This window comes from Saimiri boliviensis, chromosome 16 (genome assembly GCF_048565385.1).
Source record: "Saimiri boliviensis isolate mSaiBol1 chromosome 16, mSaiBol1.pri, whole genome shotgun sequence".
Taxonomy (NCBI): domain Eukaryota; kingdom Metazoa; phylum Chordata; class Mammalia; order Primates; family Cebidae; genus Saimiri; species Saimiri boliviensis.
The window spans coordinates 87,095,734-87,116,765 of record NC_133464.1 but is presented as its reverse complement, the minus strand read 5'-3'; the positions used below and the strand labels follow the sequence as shown (position 1 = coordinate 87,116,765).

The 21,032-nt window shown below is 46.7% G+C and overlaps 1 protein-coding gene and 1 non-coding gene across 2 annotated transcripts in view; one reads left to right on the top strand and one right to left on the bottom strand.

The window, feature by feature from the left end:
* Nucleotides 1–6,204: 6,204 nt before the first annotated feature.
* Nucleotides 6,205–21,032, bottom strand: part of LATS2 (large tumor suppressor kinase 2) — a 112,853-nt gene continuing 98,025 nt past the window's right edge. Inside the window, exon 8 of the mRNA XM_074387934.1 lies at nucleotides 6,205–6,728. Within this exon, the coding sequence (XP_074244035.1) occupies nucleotides 6,675–6,728 (54 nt within the window). The 3' untranslated portion in view covers nucleotides 6,205–6,674. The remainder of the gene's footprint in view (nucleotides 6,729–21,032) is intronic.
* Nucleotides 17,303–17,401, top strand: LOC120365856 (small nucleolar RNA U13). Its single transcript, XR_005580699.1, has one exon. It is a non-coding gene; the product is annotated as a small nucleolar RNA U13 (small nucleolar RNA).

The following is a 21,032-nucleotide window of genomic DNA, read 5'->3' as shown; positions in this document are numbered from 1 at the left end:
TAGCTGGGCGTGGTGGCGCGTGCCTGTAATCCCAGCTACTCAGGAGGCTGAGGCAGGAGAATTGCCTGAACCCAGGAGGCGGAGGTTGCGGTGAGCCGAGATTGCGCCATTGCACTCCAGCCTGGGTAACAAGAGCGAAACTCCGTCTCAAAAAAAGAAAAAAAAAAAAAAAAGAGTATCATGAAATATTACAACAAAAATTCTTGAGACGTAGAATAGCTCAACAGATACAGTAATTTGGTCCTACTCTTTCCTTTTACAGATGAGCACACGGAGGTGGGACCAGTTGTGTGACTTACCCATGGCAAAATGATTTGGTGATAATAATCACTAACATTTTATGTATTTTCATTTATTTTTTTTGAGATGGAGTCTCGCATTGTCACCCGGGCTGGAGTGCAGTGGTGCAATGCTTGGCTCATTTCAACCTCCACCTCCCAGGTTCGGGCGATTTTCCTCCCAGTTGCAGGTGCCCGCCACCACCCCCAGCTAATTTTTTGTATTTTTAGTAGAGACGGGGTTTCACTATGTTGGCCAGGTTGGTCTTGAACCCCTAGCCTAGTGATCCGCCCACCTCAGCCTCCCAAAGTGCTGGGATTACAGGCATGCGCCACTGTGCCTGGCCATCACTAACACTTTTTTTTTTAGACGGAGTTTCGCTCTTGTTACCCGGGCTGGAGTGCAATGGGGCGATCTCGGCTCACCGCAACCTCCGCCTCCTGGGTTCAGGCAATTCTCCTGCCTCAGCCTCCTGAGTAGCTGGGATTACAGGCACGCGCCACCATGCCCAGCTGATTTTTTGTATTTTTAGTAGAGACGGGGTTTCACCATGTTGACCAGGATGGTCTCGATCTCTTAACCTCGTGATCCACACGCCTCGGCCTCCCAAAGTGCTGGGTGGCTTGAGCCACCGCGCCTGGCCACTAACACTTTAAAAGGATACAGTGAGCCAGACACTTTGCTGAGTATGTGACCTGTAGTGTGTCAGTCAGCCCTTACCAATAAAACCTCTGACATAGATACTAGTGTTATCTCCATTTTATAGATAACAAAACTGAAGTGCAGAGAGATTAAGATTATATATGTATATAATCTTTATATATAATATATATTATATATTACTTTTTATATATTTATTTTATATTTATATATATTTTTATACATGTGTATTACATATTATTAATATATATTTATATATAACAATGTTTATATTTTATACATATTTGTTATATGTATAAAATATATAATAAATATATATATTTTTGAGACAGAGTCTTGCTCTGTCACTCAGGCTAGAGTGCAGTGGCATGATCTCAGTTCACCGAAACCTCCACCTCCCGGGTTCAAGTGATTCTCCTGCCTCAACCTCCGGAGTAGCTGGAATTACAGGCACGTACCACCATGCCTGGCTAATTTTTGTATTTTTAGTAGAGCTGGGGTTTCATCATGTTGGCCAGGCTGGTCTCCAACTTCTGACCTTGTGATCCACCCACTTCAGCCTCTGAAAGTGCTGGGATTACAGGCATGAGCCACCGAGTCCAGCGAACATTATATTTAATAAGGGCTGGGACCTCCTTTCTGACTCTAGGGTGGAGGAGCCACTAACAACGATTAATTCTCATTCATTTATTCAGCAGACATTTCTCAAGTGCCTGCCACTGCCACAATGTACTAGATCCTGGACATACACAAACAGAACTTCACGTTCGCCCCCAAGAAGCTGGCAGTGTAGGAGGAGCCATTGGCTCGTCCACAGTTTCGGTGCAAGGTGATTGGGGCTGTACTAGCCGTTGGCAGGTGCTGCCACTGAACCTGGAGGAGGCGGACCGCTGAGGGACGGACGGATGCGGAGGCCTCATCTCTGAGCCCTGGAGCTGGATGGGTAAGTGTGTGCAGGCGTTTTCAAGGTGAAAAAGTGGAGGGAATGAACAGGATCTGGGGTAAAAGAGATGTATGCGGAGGAATGCGAGTCTGAAGGACTGTGGGCCCTGACTTGGCAGGCTGCAGCGCAGGTGTGCGGGAGGGGGCCGGGGCCGGAAGCCCCTAAGCTGTCTCGAGCACTTGGCCTGTACTGTTCATTTAATATCACAATGCCTCTGCTATTCTCTCTCTCTCAGAGAGAGGCTCGTGCTCTGTCACCCCCACAGAGAGGGTGTGGCACGATCATACCTCACTACATCCTTGAAATCTTGGGTTCAAGCAGCCCTCCTGCTTCAGGCCCCTAGTAGCTGGGACCACAGGTGTGTGTCCCCAGCCCAGCTAGTTTTGTAATTTTTAGTATAGACAGTTGTGGCGGAGAGTGGGCGGGGGTTCGTCTCGCCCAGGCTGATCTTGAACTTCTGGGCTGTGGCAAGAATCCTCCTGTCTCCACCTCTCAAAGCACGGAGATGACAGGCGTCAGCCACCGAGCCGGGCCGGTTGTCTTCATTTCATATTAGGAACACTGAGCCTCCGGTTAAGAAAAGCACCCAAGGCCACACAGCTTCAGACAGACTGGGAATCTGAGCTTCAGGTGCCACCGAGGTGAGGCACTTGGAGCGGGCTCATGGGGCCGCCAACGTGGGGCTCAGGAGTTGTGCCCTGACCTCTGGGGCACTGGAACCCCATGGAAGGTGTCTACTGGGACTGAATTACCCAAGTTGGGGCTATTTCCTGAGGGAAGGCAAAAGGAGTTCAGCTCGGGGCAGCAGTCCGGAGAGGAGACGCAGCCGGGCCTGTGGTGCGAGGGCTGCCGTGGACCCAGGAGCAGATGCCACCCCGCCCAGCGCCACCGCGCCATGGACACTCCAGCCTTCCTTCCTAGGGATTCTCCTGTCGTGCCTTCTTGCAGGAGGTGAAAATAAGAGGCCACAAACAAGGACACGTGGTTTGCAAGCCTGCCTGTCGCCAGTTCCCAGTGTCCCGAGGACACCAGGGGTGCCGCCGAGCTTGTGTTTGCTCCCCAGCTCTGCCTCGGTGTCTCTCCAGTTCCTGTCCTTGCCCAGCTGTGACTGGAGCCAAAGGACTCTGTGTTTTTCTTTTCTCAGCAGGAAGCTGGTGGCTGCATCACGTGATGGTAGTTGATTTTTTACCTGGTATTTGGGTAGATGAAAGTAAAAAAAAAGTTTCTGTCCCAGGAATGACTATCTACTAATTATTGACTTTGTGTGTCCTTCCCAAAGCAAGGTGGTGTTTATTTTGTAAAGACACTCCATGCTACTATGAGATAAGATTTAAGATCATAGCCTTCCCAGGGAGAACAGAAATGGCCTCAGCCTACAGGCGAAACTGTCTTTAAAATGCAGAGCCTGCTGACCAAATACCAGAAATGAGCTTCTCTGGGCAATCTGCAAGATCCCAGGAAGACAGGACCAGATTGCTGACCTTGGCCGGCACCCTGTGGCTCCCGGCTGGATGGAGCACAGTGGTGCAATCTTGGCTCACTGCAACCCCCACCTCCCTGGGCTCAGGCGATTCTCCTGACTCAGCCTCAATGAGGCTGGGATAACAGGGGCCTGCCACCATGCCCGGCTAATGTTTGTATCTTTTTAGTAGAAATAGGGCTTTGCCATATTGATCAAGCTGGTCTCACACTACTGACCTCAAGTGATCCGCCCGCCTTGGCCTCCCAAAATGTTGGGATTACAGACGCAGGCCACCACGCCTGGCTGTCTTTGATACCTGTTTACTGAGGATTATGATGATGTATAGCATAGCCTTGGTCACTGAGTGTTGGGAAAGGTGAGAAGAAAACAAATGTGTGGAGTATACAGGCCTGGGTTGAGCGTGGAGAGGAACACTGAATTCAACAGAAATTACGGTGCCTACCATGCGCTTGGCACTGGGAGTCGAGAAGTAAGACACTTCACTTAACAAAGATCACAAAATACAAACAGTTTCACATAAATCTTAGATCTAATATAAAAGTAAAAGCCAAAAACCTTCTAGAAGAAAACACGAGAAAATTTCTTAATCGTCTTAGGGTAGGAAAAGATTTCTTTTTTTTTTTTTTTTTTTTTTTTGAGACGGAGTTTCGCTCTTGTTACCCAGGCTGGAGTGCAATGGCGCGATCTCGGCTCACCACAACCTCCGCCTCCTGGGCTCAGGCAATTCTCCTGCCTCAGCCTCCTAAGTAGCTGGGATTACAGGCACGCGCCACCACGCCCAGCTAGTTTTTTGTATTTTTAGTAGAGACGGGGTTTCACTATGTTGACCAGGATGGTCTCGATCTCTCGACCTCGTGATCCACCCGCCTCGGCCTCCCAAAGTGCTGGGATTACAGGCTTGAGCCACCGCGCCCGGCGGAAAAGATTTCTTAACAAGAACACAGAAACATTCACTATACAAGAGAAAAATGGGCTGGACGCAGTGGCTCACACCTGTAATCCCAGCACTTTGGAAGGCCAAGGCCGGCAGATCAAGAGGTCAGGAGATGAGACCATCCTAGCCAACAAGGTGAAAACCCGTCTCTACTAAAATACAGTTAGCTGGGCGTGGTGACGTGCGTGCGCCTGTAGTCCCAGCTACTCAGGAGGCTGAGGCAGGGAAATCCCTTGAACCTGGGAAGCAGAGGTTGCAGCGAGCCGAGATGTTGCCACTGCATTCCAACAGCCTGGGTGACAGACTCCGTCTCAAAAAATAAATAAATAAAACGTTTTAAAAAAGAGAAAAATAATAAATTGAGCTTCATCAAAATCAAAACCTTCTGCTCTTTAAAAGAGATCATTAAGCAAATTGGATAAAATAATCTCAAAACATGCATCTAACAAAGAACCTGTATGCAACTTGCATGCTGATAATGCAGCATGTTGAGTTTTCCCATCTTAGGCATACTCTCATTACAGTGTCTCCCACTACACAAGGTGAGAATTTAACTTTTTTTTTTTTTTTTTTTTTTTGAGACAGGGAACTCTGTCACCTAGGCTGGAGTTCAGTTATATAATCACAGCTCACTGCAGCCTTGCCCTCTCCAGCTCAAGCAATCCTCCCACCTTGGCCTCCCTGGTAGCTGAGACCACAGGCACACCACACCCATCTAATTATTATTATTCTTTTTAGAGACAGGGTCTCACTGTGTTGCGTGGGCTGGTCTTGAATTCCTGGGCTCAAATCAACCTCCCACTTCAGCTTCCCAAAGTGATGGAATTACAGGCGTGAGCCACAGCATCTGGCCAACTTTAACTTTTTTTTTTTTTTTCTTTGAGATGGAGTTTCGCCCTTGTTACCCAGGCTGGAGTGCAATGGCGCGATCTCAGCTCACCGCAACCTCTGCCTCCTGGGTTCAGGCAATTCTCCTGCCTCAGCCTCCTGAGTAGCTGGGATTACAGGCACGCGCCACCATGCCCAGCTAAATTTTTTGTATTTTTAGTAGAGGCGGGGTTTCACCATGTTGACCAGGATGGTCTCGATCTCTTGACCTCGTGATCCACCCGCCTCGGCCTCCCAAAGTGCTGGGATTACAGGCTTGAGCCACCGCGCCCGGCCCCAACTTTAACTTTTAAACCCTCTGCACCCAGTACTCGTGATTGCTGTTCCCATTCCTCCATCTTCCTAATACAGTGTCATAATTTTGGTGAAATCACCAAATGCTTTTGCGAAGCATCCTCTTCTAGAGTCTCCATCACACCCTATGTGAATGGCCCGGCGTCTCCCAGAGGTGCACAGCTGTCATTCGTTCCGGATCACTTCTGCAGCACCGCTGGGATGCTTCCCTCTTCTCTTTCGTTGGATACCATTTCTTGGACCTCACATCTTCCTCCAGATGCAAACCTTCCTTGGTTTGTTTGTGGATTGTTGTTTAGCTTTTCTTCATAACCATAACCTTAACGCTGCAGTCCAGCTTTGGATTGATTGCAATCCAGTCCAATAAGACTTTCCTTATTCCTCAATCTAGTGGGGAATCAGGAAAATATGGAACCCAAAGAACTGCAGTGACAGCACAAAGTTTATAGGATATTATGAGCAAATGGGGTGGAGGTGTGCTCTCCTAAGCTGTGGAAGGAACGGTCTGGTGGTAAAGAGAAACACAAATCAGCCGGGCGTGGTGGCTCACGCCTGTAATCCTAGCACTTTGGGAGGCCGAGGTGGGTGGATCACCTGAGGTCAGGAGTTCAAGACCAGCCTGACCATCATGGTGAAACCCCATCTTTAAAAAAAAAAAAAAAAGAGAGAGAGAGAGAGAGAAACACAAATCAAGTTTATTAGAGTTGTCCATGGTCTTGCTGCTCCTGGACCGAGACCACTCCATGGCCTCCGTGATATTCGGGCCATCTTGCAACTTGCTAAAGACCACATGCTTGTCGGCCAACCACTCAGTCTTGGCAGTGCAGATGAAGAACTGGAAACCATTTGTGTTGGCCCAGTATTTGCCATGGACAAGATGCCCGGGCCTGTACGCTGTAGGATGAAGTTCTCCTCATCAAATTTCTCCCTGTCGATGGACTTGCCACCAGTGCCGTGACGGTGTGTGAAGTCATAAACCCTGGCACATAAACCCTGGGATAATTCTGGGAAAGCAGGGGTCCTTAGAGCCAAATCCTTTGTCTCAAGTGCTCGGAGCACAGAAGTTCTCTGCTGGTATCATTGGAACTGCAGTCTCTGGAACTTCGTCTGCAAACAGCTTGAAGGAAAGCAGGCCCAGTGGCCTGACAGCAGCCGTGTCTGGGAACATAGTGAGGCTGGCCAGGTGCAGCGTCTCACGCCTGTAATCTCAGCATTTTGGGAGGTCGAGATGGGAGGATCACTTGAGCCTAGGAGTTTGAGATCACAAAATACAAACATATATAACATATGAATAATATTAGTAATATATAATTGCCAAAAATAACATAAGAGCCAAGTAAAAACAACTCAAATGTCCATCAAATTATGAATAGACAAATAAAATGTGGCATACCCATACAATGGATTATTATTTGGCCATGAAAGGAATGAAGTGTGGGCTCATGCTACAAGGATGAGCCTTGGAAACATTGTGTTATGTGAAATAAGCCAGGCATAGGCCGGCCGCAGTGGCTCAGGCCTCTAATCTCAGCACTTTAGGAGGCTGAGGCAGGAGATCACTTGAGGTCAGGAGCTCGAGACTAGCCTGGCCAACATGGTGAAAACTCATGTCTACTAAAAATGCAAAAATTAGCTGGGCATGGTGTCAGGTGCCTGTAGTCCCAGCTACTCAGGAGGCTGAGGCAGGAGAATCGCTTGAATCTGGGAGGCGGAGGTTGCAGTGAGCCAAGATTATGCCACTGCACTCCAGCCTGGGCAACAAGAGTGAAACTCCATCTCAAAACCAACCAACCAAACAAAAATTAGCCAGGCATGGTAGCGGGCACCTGTAATCCCAACTCCTTGGAGGGTGAGGCAGGAGAATCTCTTGAAGGAAGTGAAGGTTGCAGTGAGCTGATATTGTACCACCGCACTCCAGCCTGGGCAACAGAGTGAGACTCCATCTAAAAATAATAACAATAATATAAAGAAATAGATGGGCCGGGCGCGGTGGCTCAAGCCTGTAATCCCAGCACTTTGGGAGGCTGAGGTGGGTGGATCACGAGGTCAAGAGATCGAGACCATCCTGGTCAACATGGTGAAACCCCGTCTCTACTAAAAAAATACAAAAATTAGCTGGGCATGGTGGCATGTGCCTGTAATCCCAGCTACTCAGGAGGCTGAGGCAGGAGAATTGCCTGAACCCAGGAGGCGGAGGTTGCGGTGAGCCGAGATCGCGCCATTGCACTCCAGCCTGGGTAACAAGAGCGAAACTCCGTCTCAAAAAAAAAAAGAAATAGATAAGGACGGGCAGGGTCACTTAAAGAAAGCCTGAAACGTGAAAGAGAAAGACCGAAACAAACAGGCAGCAAAAACAAAGATAACACAAGGCAATCCAGAGGAAGTACAGACAATTTAGGAAGTAGAAGGAAACAAGAAACTCTTGAAATAATAACTTCAGAGAAATAAAGACAAATATTGAAGACATAAAAGAAGAACAGATTGATTACCAAGAATGGGCTCTGGAGAACAAAAAAGTTAAAGGTTGCTCCTAAAAGTTTAATATAAAACCTGAGTGGCTGTGCACGGTGGCTCACACCTGTAATCCCAGCGCTTTGGGAGGCTGAGGCGGGCGGATCACCTGAGGTTGGGAGTTCGAGACCAGCCTGACCAACATGGAGAAACCTCGTCTCTACTAAAAATACAAAATCAGCCGTTCTTGTGGTGCATGCCTGTAATCCCAGCTACTCGGGAGGCTGAGGCAGGAGAATCACTTGAACCCGGGAGGCTGTGATTGTGGTGAGCCAAGCATTGCACTCCAGTCTGGGCAACAAGAGCAAAACTCTGTCTCAAAAACAAAAAACAGGCAAACAAACAAAAACCTGAGTCAAAAAGTCAATGAGACTTTCCAAAAAGTGGAATAAAAAGAGACACAGATGACAGGATATAAACACAATACCAGTGGGTCCACTGGGGAGATCCAATATCCAGCTCATAGGGATTGGAGAACAGAGTGGGCAAATCGTTGAAGATTTGGAAGAACATTTCCCAGAACTGAAGACCACGCCTCTAGGTTGAAAGCTCTTGAGAGTGGTCAGTACAATAAATGAAAACAGGCCGGGCGTGGTGGCTCATGCCTGTAATCCAAACACTTTGGAGGCCAAGGCGGGTGGATCAGCTGAGGTTGGGAGTTCAAGACCAGCCTGACCAACATGGTGAAACCCCGTCTTAAAAAAACAATAAATAAATGAAAACAGTCTATATCAAGGAACATCATCATGAAATGTACAATACAGGGCATACAGAAATTATCCTAACTGCTTCTAGAAAAAAGAGGGGGATGTTGCTCACACGGGCTTGAGAGTCAGGACAGCATTAGTCTCACACAGCAGCGCTGGAAGCAGGGAAGGAAAGCAGTGATACCGTCAAAATGCTGGGCTAGTTTTTATCCTAGAATCTTACGCCCTCTCATATTTTCAGTCAAGTAGAAGAGGAACGTTTTCACACAAGCAAGGACTCAAAATGTTTCCAAGAGTAAATCAAGAAAAAGGAAGATACAGCATTTGGCAAAAATGCGCTCCAATATGGCAGAGTGACAGAGAGAACTCCCCAGATGACAGCTGTCTGTCAGGTTTGGAGAGCCTCCAGTCCAGACTGCAGGACAGCATTTGTGCTCCTGGAAAACAGCCCGGTGTTTGACAGATCCAATGTAGAAAACGGAAAGGAACAAACCCTGTAGGTTCAAAGAAAACAAAGCAAATGAAAGAAATCAGGTAAACTGGGCACGGTGGCTCATGCCTGTAATCCCAGCACTTTGGGAGGCCAAGGTTGGTGGATTATCTGAGGTCAGGATAATCAACCTGACCAACCTGACCAACATGGTGAAACCCCCATCTCTACTAAAAATACAAAAAAATTAGCCAGTCATGGTGGTTGGCACCTGTAATCCCAGCTACTTGGGAGGCTAAGGCAGGAGAATCGCTTGAACCTGGGAGGCAGAGGTTGCTGTGATCTGAGATCACGCCATTTCACTCCAGCCTGAAGAACAGAGCAAGACACCATCTCAAAAAAAAAAAAAAAAAAAAAAGAAAGAAAAAAGAAAAAAGAAAGAAAGAAAAAGAAAAAATGAAATATGGTTAAAAGTCCAAGAGGAAAGAAATTTTCTTATTAGAAACAACCTATGATCTGGCTCAAAGACTACGTTAGCGTAGTCAGTAATATTTACATTGACAAACGATTTAACTAAAAATTGTGATAGGGCTGGGCATGGTGGCTCATGCCTGTAATGCCAGCACTTTGGGAGGCTGAGGCGGGAGGATCACGAGGTCAGGAATTCGAGACCAGCCTGGCCAACATAGTGAAACCCTGTCTCTACTAAAAATACAAAAATTAGCTGGGTGTGGTGGCGGGCACCTGTAATCCCAGCTACTCAGGAGGCTGAGGCAGGAGAATTGCCTGAACCCAGGAGGCAGAGGTTGTGGTGAGCTGAGATCGCGCCACTGCACTCCAGCCTGGTGACAGAGCGAGGCTCAGTCTCAAAAAAAAAAAAAAAAAAAAAAAAGTGATGGAACTACATAGGGAAATAGAGCTTGAGGTGGGGAATATAAGAGAATGACCACATTATGAAGTTGATATAAAATATTTGAAATAAGTAAATCAAGAAATATCAATAAATGCCTATAATGGAGACGCTGGAAGAAATAACTTTGAAGTGACAAGAATGGCTGTGTTTGCAGAGCAGGTAATGGCAGGGGATACACAGAGATTATTTTTTTTTTCTAACTTAAAAAAATGTATATTTGTCATGTTTATAGAATTTAAAATTTTTTCAACAAGAAAATATACCAATCATCAAAACCATGGTTTTCAAACTTGTTTTGTTAGCAGAATCCTTCTTCCTCCGCCACGAAAATCTATGTATTAATAGAGTAAGAGCACAGCACAGCCCCAGCATCCCCAAGGCGGTTCTTAGAAACCACCAGCTCTGAAGATTAACCTATTCAGATTTCCTCTGCTCCAATGTAGCTACTAAATCCAACATGAGTTTGAACTTACCCAAAGTTAGGTGGGTTGAGTATCCCAAATCTGAAAAATCTGAAATTTGAAATGACCCAAAAATCTGAAACTTTTTGAGCACAGGCATGATGCTCAAAAGAAATGAGCATTGAAGCATTGTGGATTTGGGATTTGGGGATTAGGGATACTCAACAAGTATAACGCAAATGTTCTAAAATTGGGTGAGAAAAACCCCAAATCCAAAACATTTCTGGTTCCAGGCTTTTTTTTTTTTTTTTTTTTTTTTTTTTTTTGAGGCAGAGTTTCATTCTTTCACCCAGGCTGGAGTGCAACAGCAAAACCTCAGCTCACTGCAACCTCCACGTCCTGGGTTCAAGTGATTCTCGTGCCTCAGCCTCCCAAGTAGCTGGGATTACAGGTGCACACCATCATGTCTGGCTCATTTTTCTGTAGTTTTAGTAGAGACAGGGTTTCACTATGTTTGCCAGCCGGGTCTCAAGCTCCTGACCTCAAATGATCCGCCCACCTTGGCTTCCCAAAGTGCTGGGATTACAGGCGTGAGCCCTTCTGCCTTCCAGCATGGGAGGACGCAGCAAGAAGGCTGGCACCTTGAACTTGGACTTCCCAACCTCCAGAACTATGAGAAAATAAGTTTCTGTTCATTATAACTGACCTGTCTGTGGCATTTTGTTATAGGAGTGCAAAACAGAGCAAGACATCTTTTTGGAGGTATTAGTCACCAGCCTAAAGAGACAGTCAGAAACAGATGGTTCTAGTAGGTATCACGTGATCAGAGTAGTGAGGCAGAAAAGGTGTTCAGCACTGAGGCTGCTGAGCCAAGGGCAGTGCCTGACACACACCTAGGGTGTGTGTCAGGCACTGTGTGTGCCAGCGTGTGCCAGTGCCTGACACACACCGACTCTGCTCCCTAAGGAATGCAGTGTTCTCTTCACTGCCCAAGCATAAAGTGACACATAAGGGACAGATGAAGACTAATTACTTACATGAGTTCCAGAATTCAGCAAGATGTTTGTCAGTGCATGGATTCATGCAAAACTTGACAACTACTCTCCCATGCCCATGCTATCCCACATGGTAGCCATTCGCACATGTAGCCACTGAGTGTGTAAAATGTGGCTGGTGTGACTGAAGAATTGAACTTTGAATTTATTTTATTTTTATTTACTTATTATTATTATTATTTGAGATGGAGTTTTGCTCTTGTTGCCCAGGCTGGAGTGCAATGGCTCGATCTCGGCTCACAGCAACCTCTGCCCCCCGACCCTGGGTTCAAGCAATTCTCCTGCTTCAGTCTCCCAAGTAGCTGGGATTATGGGCATGCACCACCAAGCCTGGCTAATTTTGTATTTTTAACAGAGATGGGGTTTCTCCATGTTGGTCAGGCTGGTCTCAAACTCCTGACCTCGGGTAATCTGCCCACCTCATTCTCCCAAAGTGCTGGGATTACAGGCACGAGCCACTGTGCCCAGCCTTATTTATTTATTTGAGATAGAGTTTGGCTCTGTCGCCCAGGCTGGAGAGCAGCAGTGTGTTCCCGGCTCACTACAACCTCCGCTTCCCAGGTTCAATTGATTCTCTTGCCTCAGCCTCCTGAGTAGCTGGGATCACAGGCAGGTGTCACCACACCTGGCTAACTTTTGTATTTTTAGTAGAGATGGGGTTTCATGATGTTGACCAGGCTGGTCTCGAACTCCTGACCTCAAGTGATCCACCCGCTTTTACCTCCCAAAGTGCTGGGATTACAGGCGTGAACCACCATGCTGAGTCTGAATTTTGAATTTTAATTATTAAGAGTTGCCATTGAAATGGAAAAACCCACTTCCATTTCTGGGAAGATGGAGCGCATGTACTCCTGCTTATTTCTCCTGCTAAGTACAGCTAAAACCCCTGGATATTATATATGACACAAACCTCTCACTGAAAGGTGGAGAGAAGGCAGACCATTTAGGAACCTCAGACGCTGAGGAATTACACCGTGGAGACACTCTCCACAGTGTAATTTCTTTTTGCCTCAATATCCCAGACTTGGAATAGAAAAACTGGCAAATGAGCGATAGCAACAAGCAGACAAAAAGAGTCCCCACGAAAGCCTGCTTTCTTTAGCCAAAGGACGAAGAAAGAGGTGAACTAGCCAGGCAGCTCTTGGACAATTACTACCGTACTCCAGGCAATCACCACAGAGAAAACTGTGGCTCCACCCAACCCATGCCAACAATGAGTGAGCGTGGAGCCTAGGTTTCCATCCTTGTAAGGCTGCGATAAAGCGCCCCGCTGTTCCTGCCTAAGCAACACGAGAGAGAGCTCAGGTAGGGAGCTGGGATTTTCCTCCTCACTGGCTGGTGATACCCTTCCTGCCTAGTGGTGAGCCCGGACTTCTAGTCTACCTGGTAGTTATGAGATGCCCCTCCCACTCCCTGCTAGGGCAGCAGCAGAGGAGACCTAGGAGAGTCAGAACTTCACTGACCACTGCCCAGTGTCAATGAGGCCACTCCATGGAGTGAACACAGCCTGGAAAGCAGGCAGTCCAGCCCCAGCTCCGCAGTAACACGCAGGCTCCCCTGACCCTGAACACCGAAAGAGGCTGAGTGGGGACTCCTACCTTCCTAGGAAGAATGAGGCAGCATGTCCACTTTCCCTGCCAAAGCAACGTCACAAAAGGCAGCTACAACAAGAGATCACATTCCCAGAACATCACACAGAAATGTCCAGGCTTCCATCAGGAATCACTCATCACACGAAGAACCAGGAAGATCTCAAAACCGAGTGAAAAAACCCAATAGAAGCCAACACTGAGTTGACAGAGATGCTAGAATTATCTAAGATTTAAAGTCAGCCATAACAAAAAGGCTTGGAGGAGCAATTACAAACACTCCTGAAACAAAATAAGAGGTAAAAAGCCTCAGCAAAGAGACGGAAACTAGAAGGAAAAAAAAAAAGTAAAATTTGATTTTACTTTTTTTTTTTTTTTTTTGAGAGAGGGTCTCACTCTGTTGCCCAGTCTGCAGTGCAGTGGTGCAATCACAGCTCACTGCAGCCTTGAACTCCTGGGCTCAAGCGATCCCCCTGTAACTGAGTACCTCAGTTTAAAAATTATTTTTGCCGGGCGTGGTGGCTCAAGCCTGTAATCCCAGCACTTTGGGAGGCCGAGGCGGGTGGATCACGAGGTCAAGAGATCGAGACCATCCTGGTCAACATAGTGAAACCCCGTCTCTACTAAAAATACAAAAAATTAGCTGGGCATGGTGGTGCGTGCCTGTAATCCCAGCTACTCGGGAGGCTGAGGCAGGAGAATTGCCTGAGCCCAGGAGGCGGAGGTTGCGGTGAGCCGAGATCGCGCCATTGCACTCCAGCCTGGGTAACAAGAGCGAAACTCCGTCTCAAAAAAAAAAAAAAAAAAAAAAAAAATTATTTTTTATTGCATTTTAGGTTTGGGGGTACATGTGAAGAACATGCAAGATTGTTGCATAGGTACACACATGGCAGCGTGATTTGCTGCCTTCCTCCCCATCACCTATATTTTATTTTATTTTTTTTTTACTTTTCCGTTTACACTTAATGTTAATATTATGTGTATCATCGCCCATATTTTAATTGCTCACTTTCTCTGTCTTCCTTTCCTCCCCTCTCACCCCATCATTGCTTCCCTCTCTACGCTCCCCTCCGGCAATGCAGGCTTATCTAATTAGGTTTCTGCTTAAGAAATCCCAGAGGCTAATCTCAAACAAACCAGGCATGAAGCCCCCATTCCAGAATCTTCCCGCTTCGGGGGAGTCATGAACAATTAGTCTACCACCACCAGGCTGAAGCCAAGATAAGGTCAGTCAGACCTCTGGACAGGTGATAACCCAAGATAGCGACAGAACAAGACACACAGGACCCTGACCCTGAGCCGTTCCCTCGTGCTTTCCATACCAAGTTTCCCTTTGAAAACCCCAGGGGAAATGCTAAAATTTACATCAGTACTTTAGAATGCCATTGCCGTCTTCTTCATTTGCTGGCTCTCCAGTTAAAACTGCTTTTCCTCCCACCTACCCCAACTCTTGTATTCTGGGTTTTTTTTTTTTTTTTTTTTTTTTTTTGAGACGGAGTTTTGCTCGTTACCCCGGCTGGAGTGCGATGGCCTGATCTCAGCTCACCGCAACCTCCGCCTCCTGGGTTCAGGCAATTCTCCTGCCTCAGCCTCCTGAGTAGCTGGGATTACAGGCACATGCCACCATGCCCAGCTAATGTTTTGTATTTTTAGTAGAGACAGGGTTTCACCATGTTGACCAGGATGGTCTCGATCTCTTGACCTGGTGATCCACCTGCCTCGGCCTCCCAAAGTGCTGGGATTACAGGCTTGAGCCACCGTGCCCGGCTTTTTTTTTTTTTTTTTTTTTTTAAGACAGACTCGCTCTGTTTCCTAGGCCGGAGTCCAGTGGTCCCATGGTCCCATCTTGGCTCACTGCAACCTCTGCCTCCTGGGTTTGAGCAATTCTTGTGCCTCAGCCTCCCAAGTAGCTGAGATTACAGGCACTGACCACCATGCCTGGCTGATGTTTTGTATTTTTAGTAGAGATGGCGTTTTGTCATGCTGGCCAGGCTGGTTTCGAATTCTTAACCTTAAGTAATCTGCCGGCCTCAGCTTCCCAAAGTGCTGGGGTTACTGGTATGAGCCATCACACTTGGCTCCAAAATGGAAATTTTAGAACCAAAAGATGGCTGCTCAAGCCTGTAATCCCAGCACTTTGGGAGGCCGAGGTGGGTGAATCATGAGGTCAAGAGATCGAGACCATCCTGGTCAACATGGTGAAACCCCGTCTCTACTAAAAATATAAAAAAAAAAAATTAGCTGGGCATGGTGGCAGGTGCCTGTAATCCCAGCTACTCAGGAGGCTGAGGCGGGAGAATTGCTTGAACCCAGGAGGCGGAGGTTGCGGTGAGCCGAGATGGCGCCATTGCACTCCAGCCTGGGTAACAAGAGCGAAACTCTGTCTCAAAAAAAAAAAAAAAAAGAACTAAAAGATGGCCAGGCACAGTGGCTCATGCCTGTAATCCCAGCACTTTGGGAGGCCAAGTCAGGCAGATCACCTGAGGTCAGGAGTTCGAGACCAAGCTTAACCAATATGATGAAACCCTGTCTCTACTAAAAATACAAAAATCAGCTAGGCATGGTGGCATGTGCCTGTAATCCCAGCTACTCTGGAGGATGAGATAAGAGAATTGCTTGAACCTGGGAGTTGGGGGTTGCAGGGAGCCGAGATTGCGGCATTGCACTCCAGCCGGCTGGATTCCGTCTCAAACAAAAAAAAACCCAAAACCCAAAAAAACCTAAAAGTTACAGTAACTGTAACTGAAATAAAAAAGTGGATGGGATCAACAGCAGAATAAAAAGGCCAGAGGAAAGAGATTAGGGAACTAGAAACTAGAACAGTAGAAATTACCCAATGTGACAACAGGGACCGACGGAGGAGGACGTGGCGGTGGGAGAGCCCCGCGTTAAGGTTTATAACAAGAGATCTCGTATTTCTATCAGCAGAGTCCAGGAAGGAGAGTTCGAAAGGAGAGGCGAAAACGAAAAAGCTCTAGACGAAATAATGCCTGAAAACTCCCCAAATCCCAAATTTGGCCATAAAGGTAAACCTATGGATTCAAGGAGCTGCGTGAACCACAAACACAACCCAAAGAAATCTAAGCCAAGAATCTCCTAATTAACTTCTGGAAAGTAAGTGAAGAGAAAAGGTTAAAGCAGTCGGTGTATCTACCCATAGGGGAAAATCACTAGAATGACAACAGCGTTTCTTTTTCTTGGGGGAGGTGTGATGGAGTCCTGTTCTGCTGTCAGGCTGCACTCCAGCCTGACAACCTCCACCTCCTGGGTTCAAGCAATCCTCCTGCTTCAGCCTCCCGAGTAGCTGGGCCTACAGGCATGCACCACCACGCCCGGCTAATTTTTGTATTTAGTAGAGACGGGATTTCACCATTGGCCAGGATGGTCTCAATCTCCTGACCGTGTGATCTGCCCGCCTTGGCCTCCCAAAGTGCTGGGATTACAGGCATGAGCCACTGCGCCCGGCTGACAACAGAGATTCTTGAGACACCTTGGAGAGCACGAGGAAGTGGCACAACATTTTTCAAGTGCTGAAAGAGAACGCTCAGCCTAGAATCCTGCAGTCCGTGGAAATACTTTTCAAGAAGGGAGGGGACATGCAGACATTTCAGGTGAAGGAAAGCTAAGAGAACCCGTTACCAATAGACCTCTCCTAAAAGAATGGCTAAAGGAGGTTCTCTAAAAAGAAAGACAAAGATAACAAGAAAAAGCTTTAGCACATCAGGAAGAAAAGAAAGAACGTGATAAGCAAAAAAAAAAAAAAAAAAAAAAAAAAAAAAATATATATATATATATATATCAGTAAATATGACAGACTTTCCTTCTCTTGAGTTTCCCTAAATGTTTGATAGTCAAAATAAAAAATTATAACACTGTCTGATATGAATTGAAAAAGAACTGAAGAGGGAGACCCAGGCATCTCAGATCAACTTCCCCTTTTCATTCCTAAGACTGTAAACCGAAGCCCTTTTCATATGTTAAGCTATAAACCTAAGATTCTTCCACGTGTAATATCCAAAGTATAAGCCTATATAAAGAAGGAACCTTCCTTTGTTAGGCGAGCTTGGCTATTAGGCAAATATGCCACATGGCTCCCGGCCGAATAAACTCCTTCCTCCAATATTCGGTGTCCAAGAGATCCATTTCCCGCTGCCACTCCTGCTACAGAACCAAACTGCCATTTGAGTGGTTTTCACCCAGTAACAGTGGCCTCCAATCATTTTGTACTTCTGAAGCATGATGATTGGGTTTTCAGACTGGTGTGGGACATGCCTCCGTCAAACCTGGTTACGCTGGCACATTACCCAACTGATGTGAACTTAGGAAAAAACTCACAGTAATCCATACACATTTCATCCCAGTGTCCAATAAGATTTTTCTTTTTTAAGGTGAGTAAGCCTATTTTGTCCACTCAATGTAGGCTTCTGTTGGAAATGGAAAATTGTCTCGTAAAGGAAAAGCCTTTTTGCAGATGGAAAAAGATTTAAGGAGGTTAATAATACCAGCATAAAGATCACTTGAGCCTAGGAGTTCAAGACCAGCCTGGGCAACATAGGGAGACCCTGTCTCCAAACAAAAAATAAAAATATTAGCCAGGCATGGTGGTGCGCAGCTGTGGTCCCAGCTACCCAGCTAGTAGAGAGGCTGAGGTGGGAGGATCACTTGAGCCCAGGAGGTCGAGGCTGCAGTGAACCATGTTCATCTCAGAAAAAACAAAAAACAAATGAAAAAAAAAAAAAAAAAAAAACCACCAGAAAACAAAACAAAACAAAAAATCCAGCATAGTACTACTTACAAATATTCACTTAATAGCAGATTTGTTTGATGATGCTAAATTTTTTCAGTGGAAATAAAATAGATCCTGAGTGTTTAAACTTGGTCATATCTGGAAGTAGAATGAATTTGATAAACTCCATTTCAAAAATCTGCAACTGAAAAACGGTGTAGGCTACAGAGGATTCGTATATTTTGCCTTCACGATGTGCAGGAGCACACGGCATGCGAGTGTGGGGAAAACTCGGAAGGAATGTAGTGAGCGATTTCTCGCCTCAGAAGTCTCCGATCACACCCAACAACGACCACAAATACGCTGCAGCCAGGTTAGGCTGTGCCCTTGATGCTCCGAGCAGAGTCTTCCTCTCAACAGAGGGAGTCTGTCCTCAGGAATCTGTTGTCTGGCTATGAGCTCATTTGGATAGTTCACTTTGGCTGGGCAGGGAGAGATGATGAGGTGAGGAGACGGAAATCTTTTAGGATTCTCTGAGGCAGGTCTTACGCGCCAATACTAAAATAATGCATACGATTAGGATCATTACTTTTTTCTTCTGGCTAATTAAGCACCACCATTGTCTTGATCGCATCTCATAGTGATTATCTGTTGACTAAACTGTCTCCCACAGTGAACCACCAGTTCCACAAAGGCAGAGGCCACCCCAACCCTTGTCTGAACCCAGCTCTCCTTTCAGTAAGAGAAGTCAAGACACTTTTTAAAGAAATTTATTTTTTATCATCTCTGCTGTCATTAAACCCAAGCCTCCAGCATCACTCTCCTACAGTTTCCAGGATAATAACCAACACCAGCATTTAGAGGGCACTTGTTCTGTGCCAGGCACTGCTTCAATGGATTCCACGCATTCACTTCCCCTGGAGGTCTGAGGAAGGTCCTACCGTTTCCCACGGTTCTGGCAGATCCGTCTAGTCATTGGTTTCAGCTGTGGCTGGCCCTGCCCTTCCTCATCAGAAACAAACTGAAAACAAACGGAACAGCCCCCCTCCCCCCGCCCATGAGGACGCTCAGGCTCAGAGACAGTAAGCACGTTCTAGGGGCACAGCTGGTTTGGCAGAACTATGCTGGCCCTCAGCAGACTTTCTGATGTGTCCTGCCACGACCACGCTGCTCGGCAGCCCGAGTCAAGGGAGCTTTTCAAATGTGAAACTCATCAAAACTCTTCCGCCTGGAGCCCGGAGCTGGGGCTCACGCCTGGAGTCCCAGCTCTGGGAAGCCAACACGGGAGGATCCCCTGAGTCCAGGAGTTCAAGACCAGCCTGGGGAAAATAGTGAGACCTTCTCTCTACAAAAACCTCAAAAAGTTAGCTGGGTGTGGCGGCGTGCGCCTGTGGTCCCAGCTACTTGGGAGGCCTAGGTGGGAGGATGGCTTGAGCCCAGGAGGTCCCCGGGACTGGGTGGTGACAGCAGAGCGGGTCCCATCCAGGACGGAGGGAGACTGAGCTGGGTAGTTCTGTGCTCTAGCTCCCTCGGGCTTGCATTGTGCCCAGGCCAGGTCCAGTCTGGGCTTCATTTGGTGCGGGCTCAGGATGATTACTTTTAAGGATATTCAAATGGATACTAAACATACATAAAGATCTTTGATTTCATTGAAAATAAGAGAATTGCCAAAATTGTATGGGGATAGCTTTTCCCTGGTCAATGGGCAAAGATGAAAAAGGTTGATCATATACATTGTGTGGTTGGCAAGTGGTAGGCAAACACTCTTGTGGAGTTATTTCTATTGGGAGTATATATTAGCACAATACCTGTGGTCGGATCTAAGATTTTACTTTACCCTCCTTTCTTTTTTTTCTTTTTTTTTTTTTTTGAGACAGAGTCTTGTTCTGTCACCCAGGCTGGAGTGCCGTGGTATGATCATGGCTCACTGCAACCTCTGCCTCCAGGGTTCAAGCAATTCTCCCACCTCGGCCTCCTGAGTAGGTGAAACTACCGGTTTGCACCACCTCTCACCCGGCTAATTTTTGTATTTTTAGTAGAGACAGGGTTTCCCCATGTTGCCCAGGCTGGTCTCGAACACCTGGGTTCAGGGGATTCACCTGCCTCAGCCCGACAAGTGCTGGGATTATAGGCATGAGCCACAGCGCCTGGCCTTCCCTACTTTAACAAGCCAGCAAGTTAGCTTGTCCTTTAGTGGAGTGGTCCCCAACCTTTTTGGCACCAGGGACCGGTTTTGTGGAAGACAGTTTTTCCATGGATGGGGAGAGATGGTTTCAGGATGAAACTTTTCCCCCTCAGATCATCAGGCATTAGATTCTCGTGAGTGTACAACCTAGATCCCTCCTATGTGCAGTTCACGATAGGATTTGTGCTCTCATGGCAACCTAATGCCACTGCTGATCTGACAGGGGGTGGAACTCAGGCAGTAACGCTCACTCACCCATGGCTCACCTCTTGCTTTGCAGCTCAGTTCCTAACAGGCCATGAAGCAGACCAGTCAGCAGCCCGGGGGTTGAGGACCCCTGCTTTAATGGATGCTGGACTAAGACAAGAGATTCCTGGATCAGAGACAAAGGACTTTATTTTTCATAGCACAGCAAGCAGCATGAGGCATGTTGGCATGTTTCCCCTTGTTCTCAAGTCCCACTGGGGCAATGTGGAAGGCCCAGATGGGTTCTGCTGAGGTCGACTAAGCTTGGGGAATAAAACTTAAAAAACTAAGCTTTGTCTTTTTTACATCAAGCAGCAAGCAAACCTGCTCTTTGTCTTAGAGAGACATCATCTTACCCTTTAAAGTTGCTCACTACAAATCTAGCCCTGAGGAAGGGCTCAGACAAAGCCCAGTCAGGCCTTGCCTTCTTGGTACACTCATCGAAGTGTGCCGGAGGAAGCCAGGGAGCAGCTGCTCACATCTGCACAGGGCAATGTGGCAACGAGCCTTGCAAATATGCTTTATTTTGACCTAACAATTGCACCTCTAGAAATCTGTCCCACATAAGTACTTTCACATACACAAATGATGACGGTTATAAGACGTTATTTATTCTAGCATTGTTTATGATAGGAAAAGATTAGAAACAAGTAAATGCCTATTCATTTGGGACTGATATTATAATACTCTTACAATGGAATTCTTTATGTGCTGATATAGAGTGCCAAAACACATTGTCAAGTGAAGGAAACAAATGCAGAAAAATATGCATAATGTTCTCCCGTTTC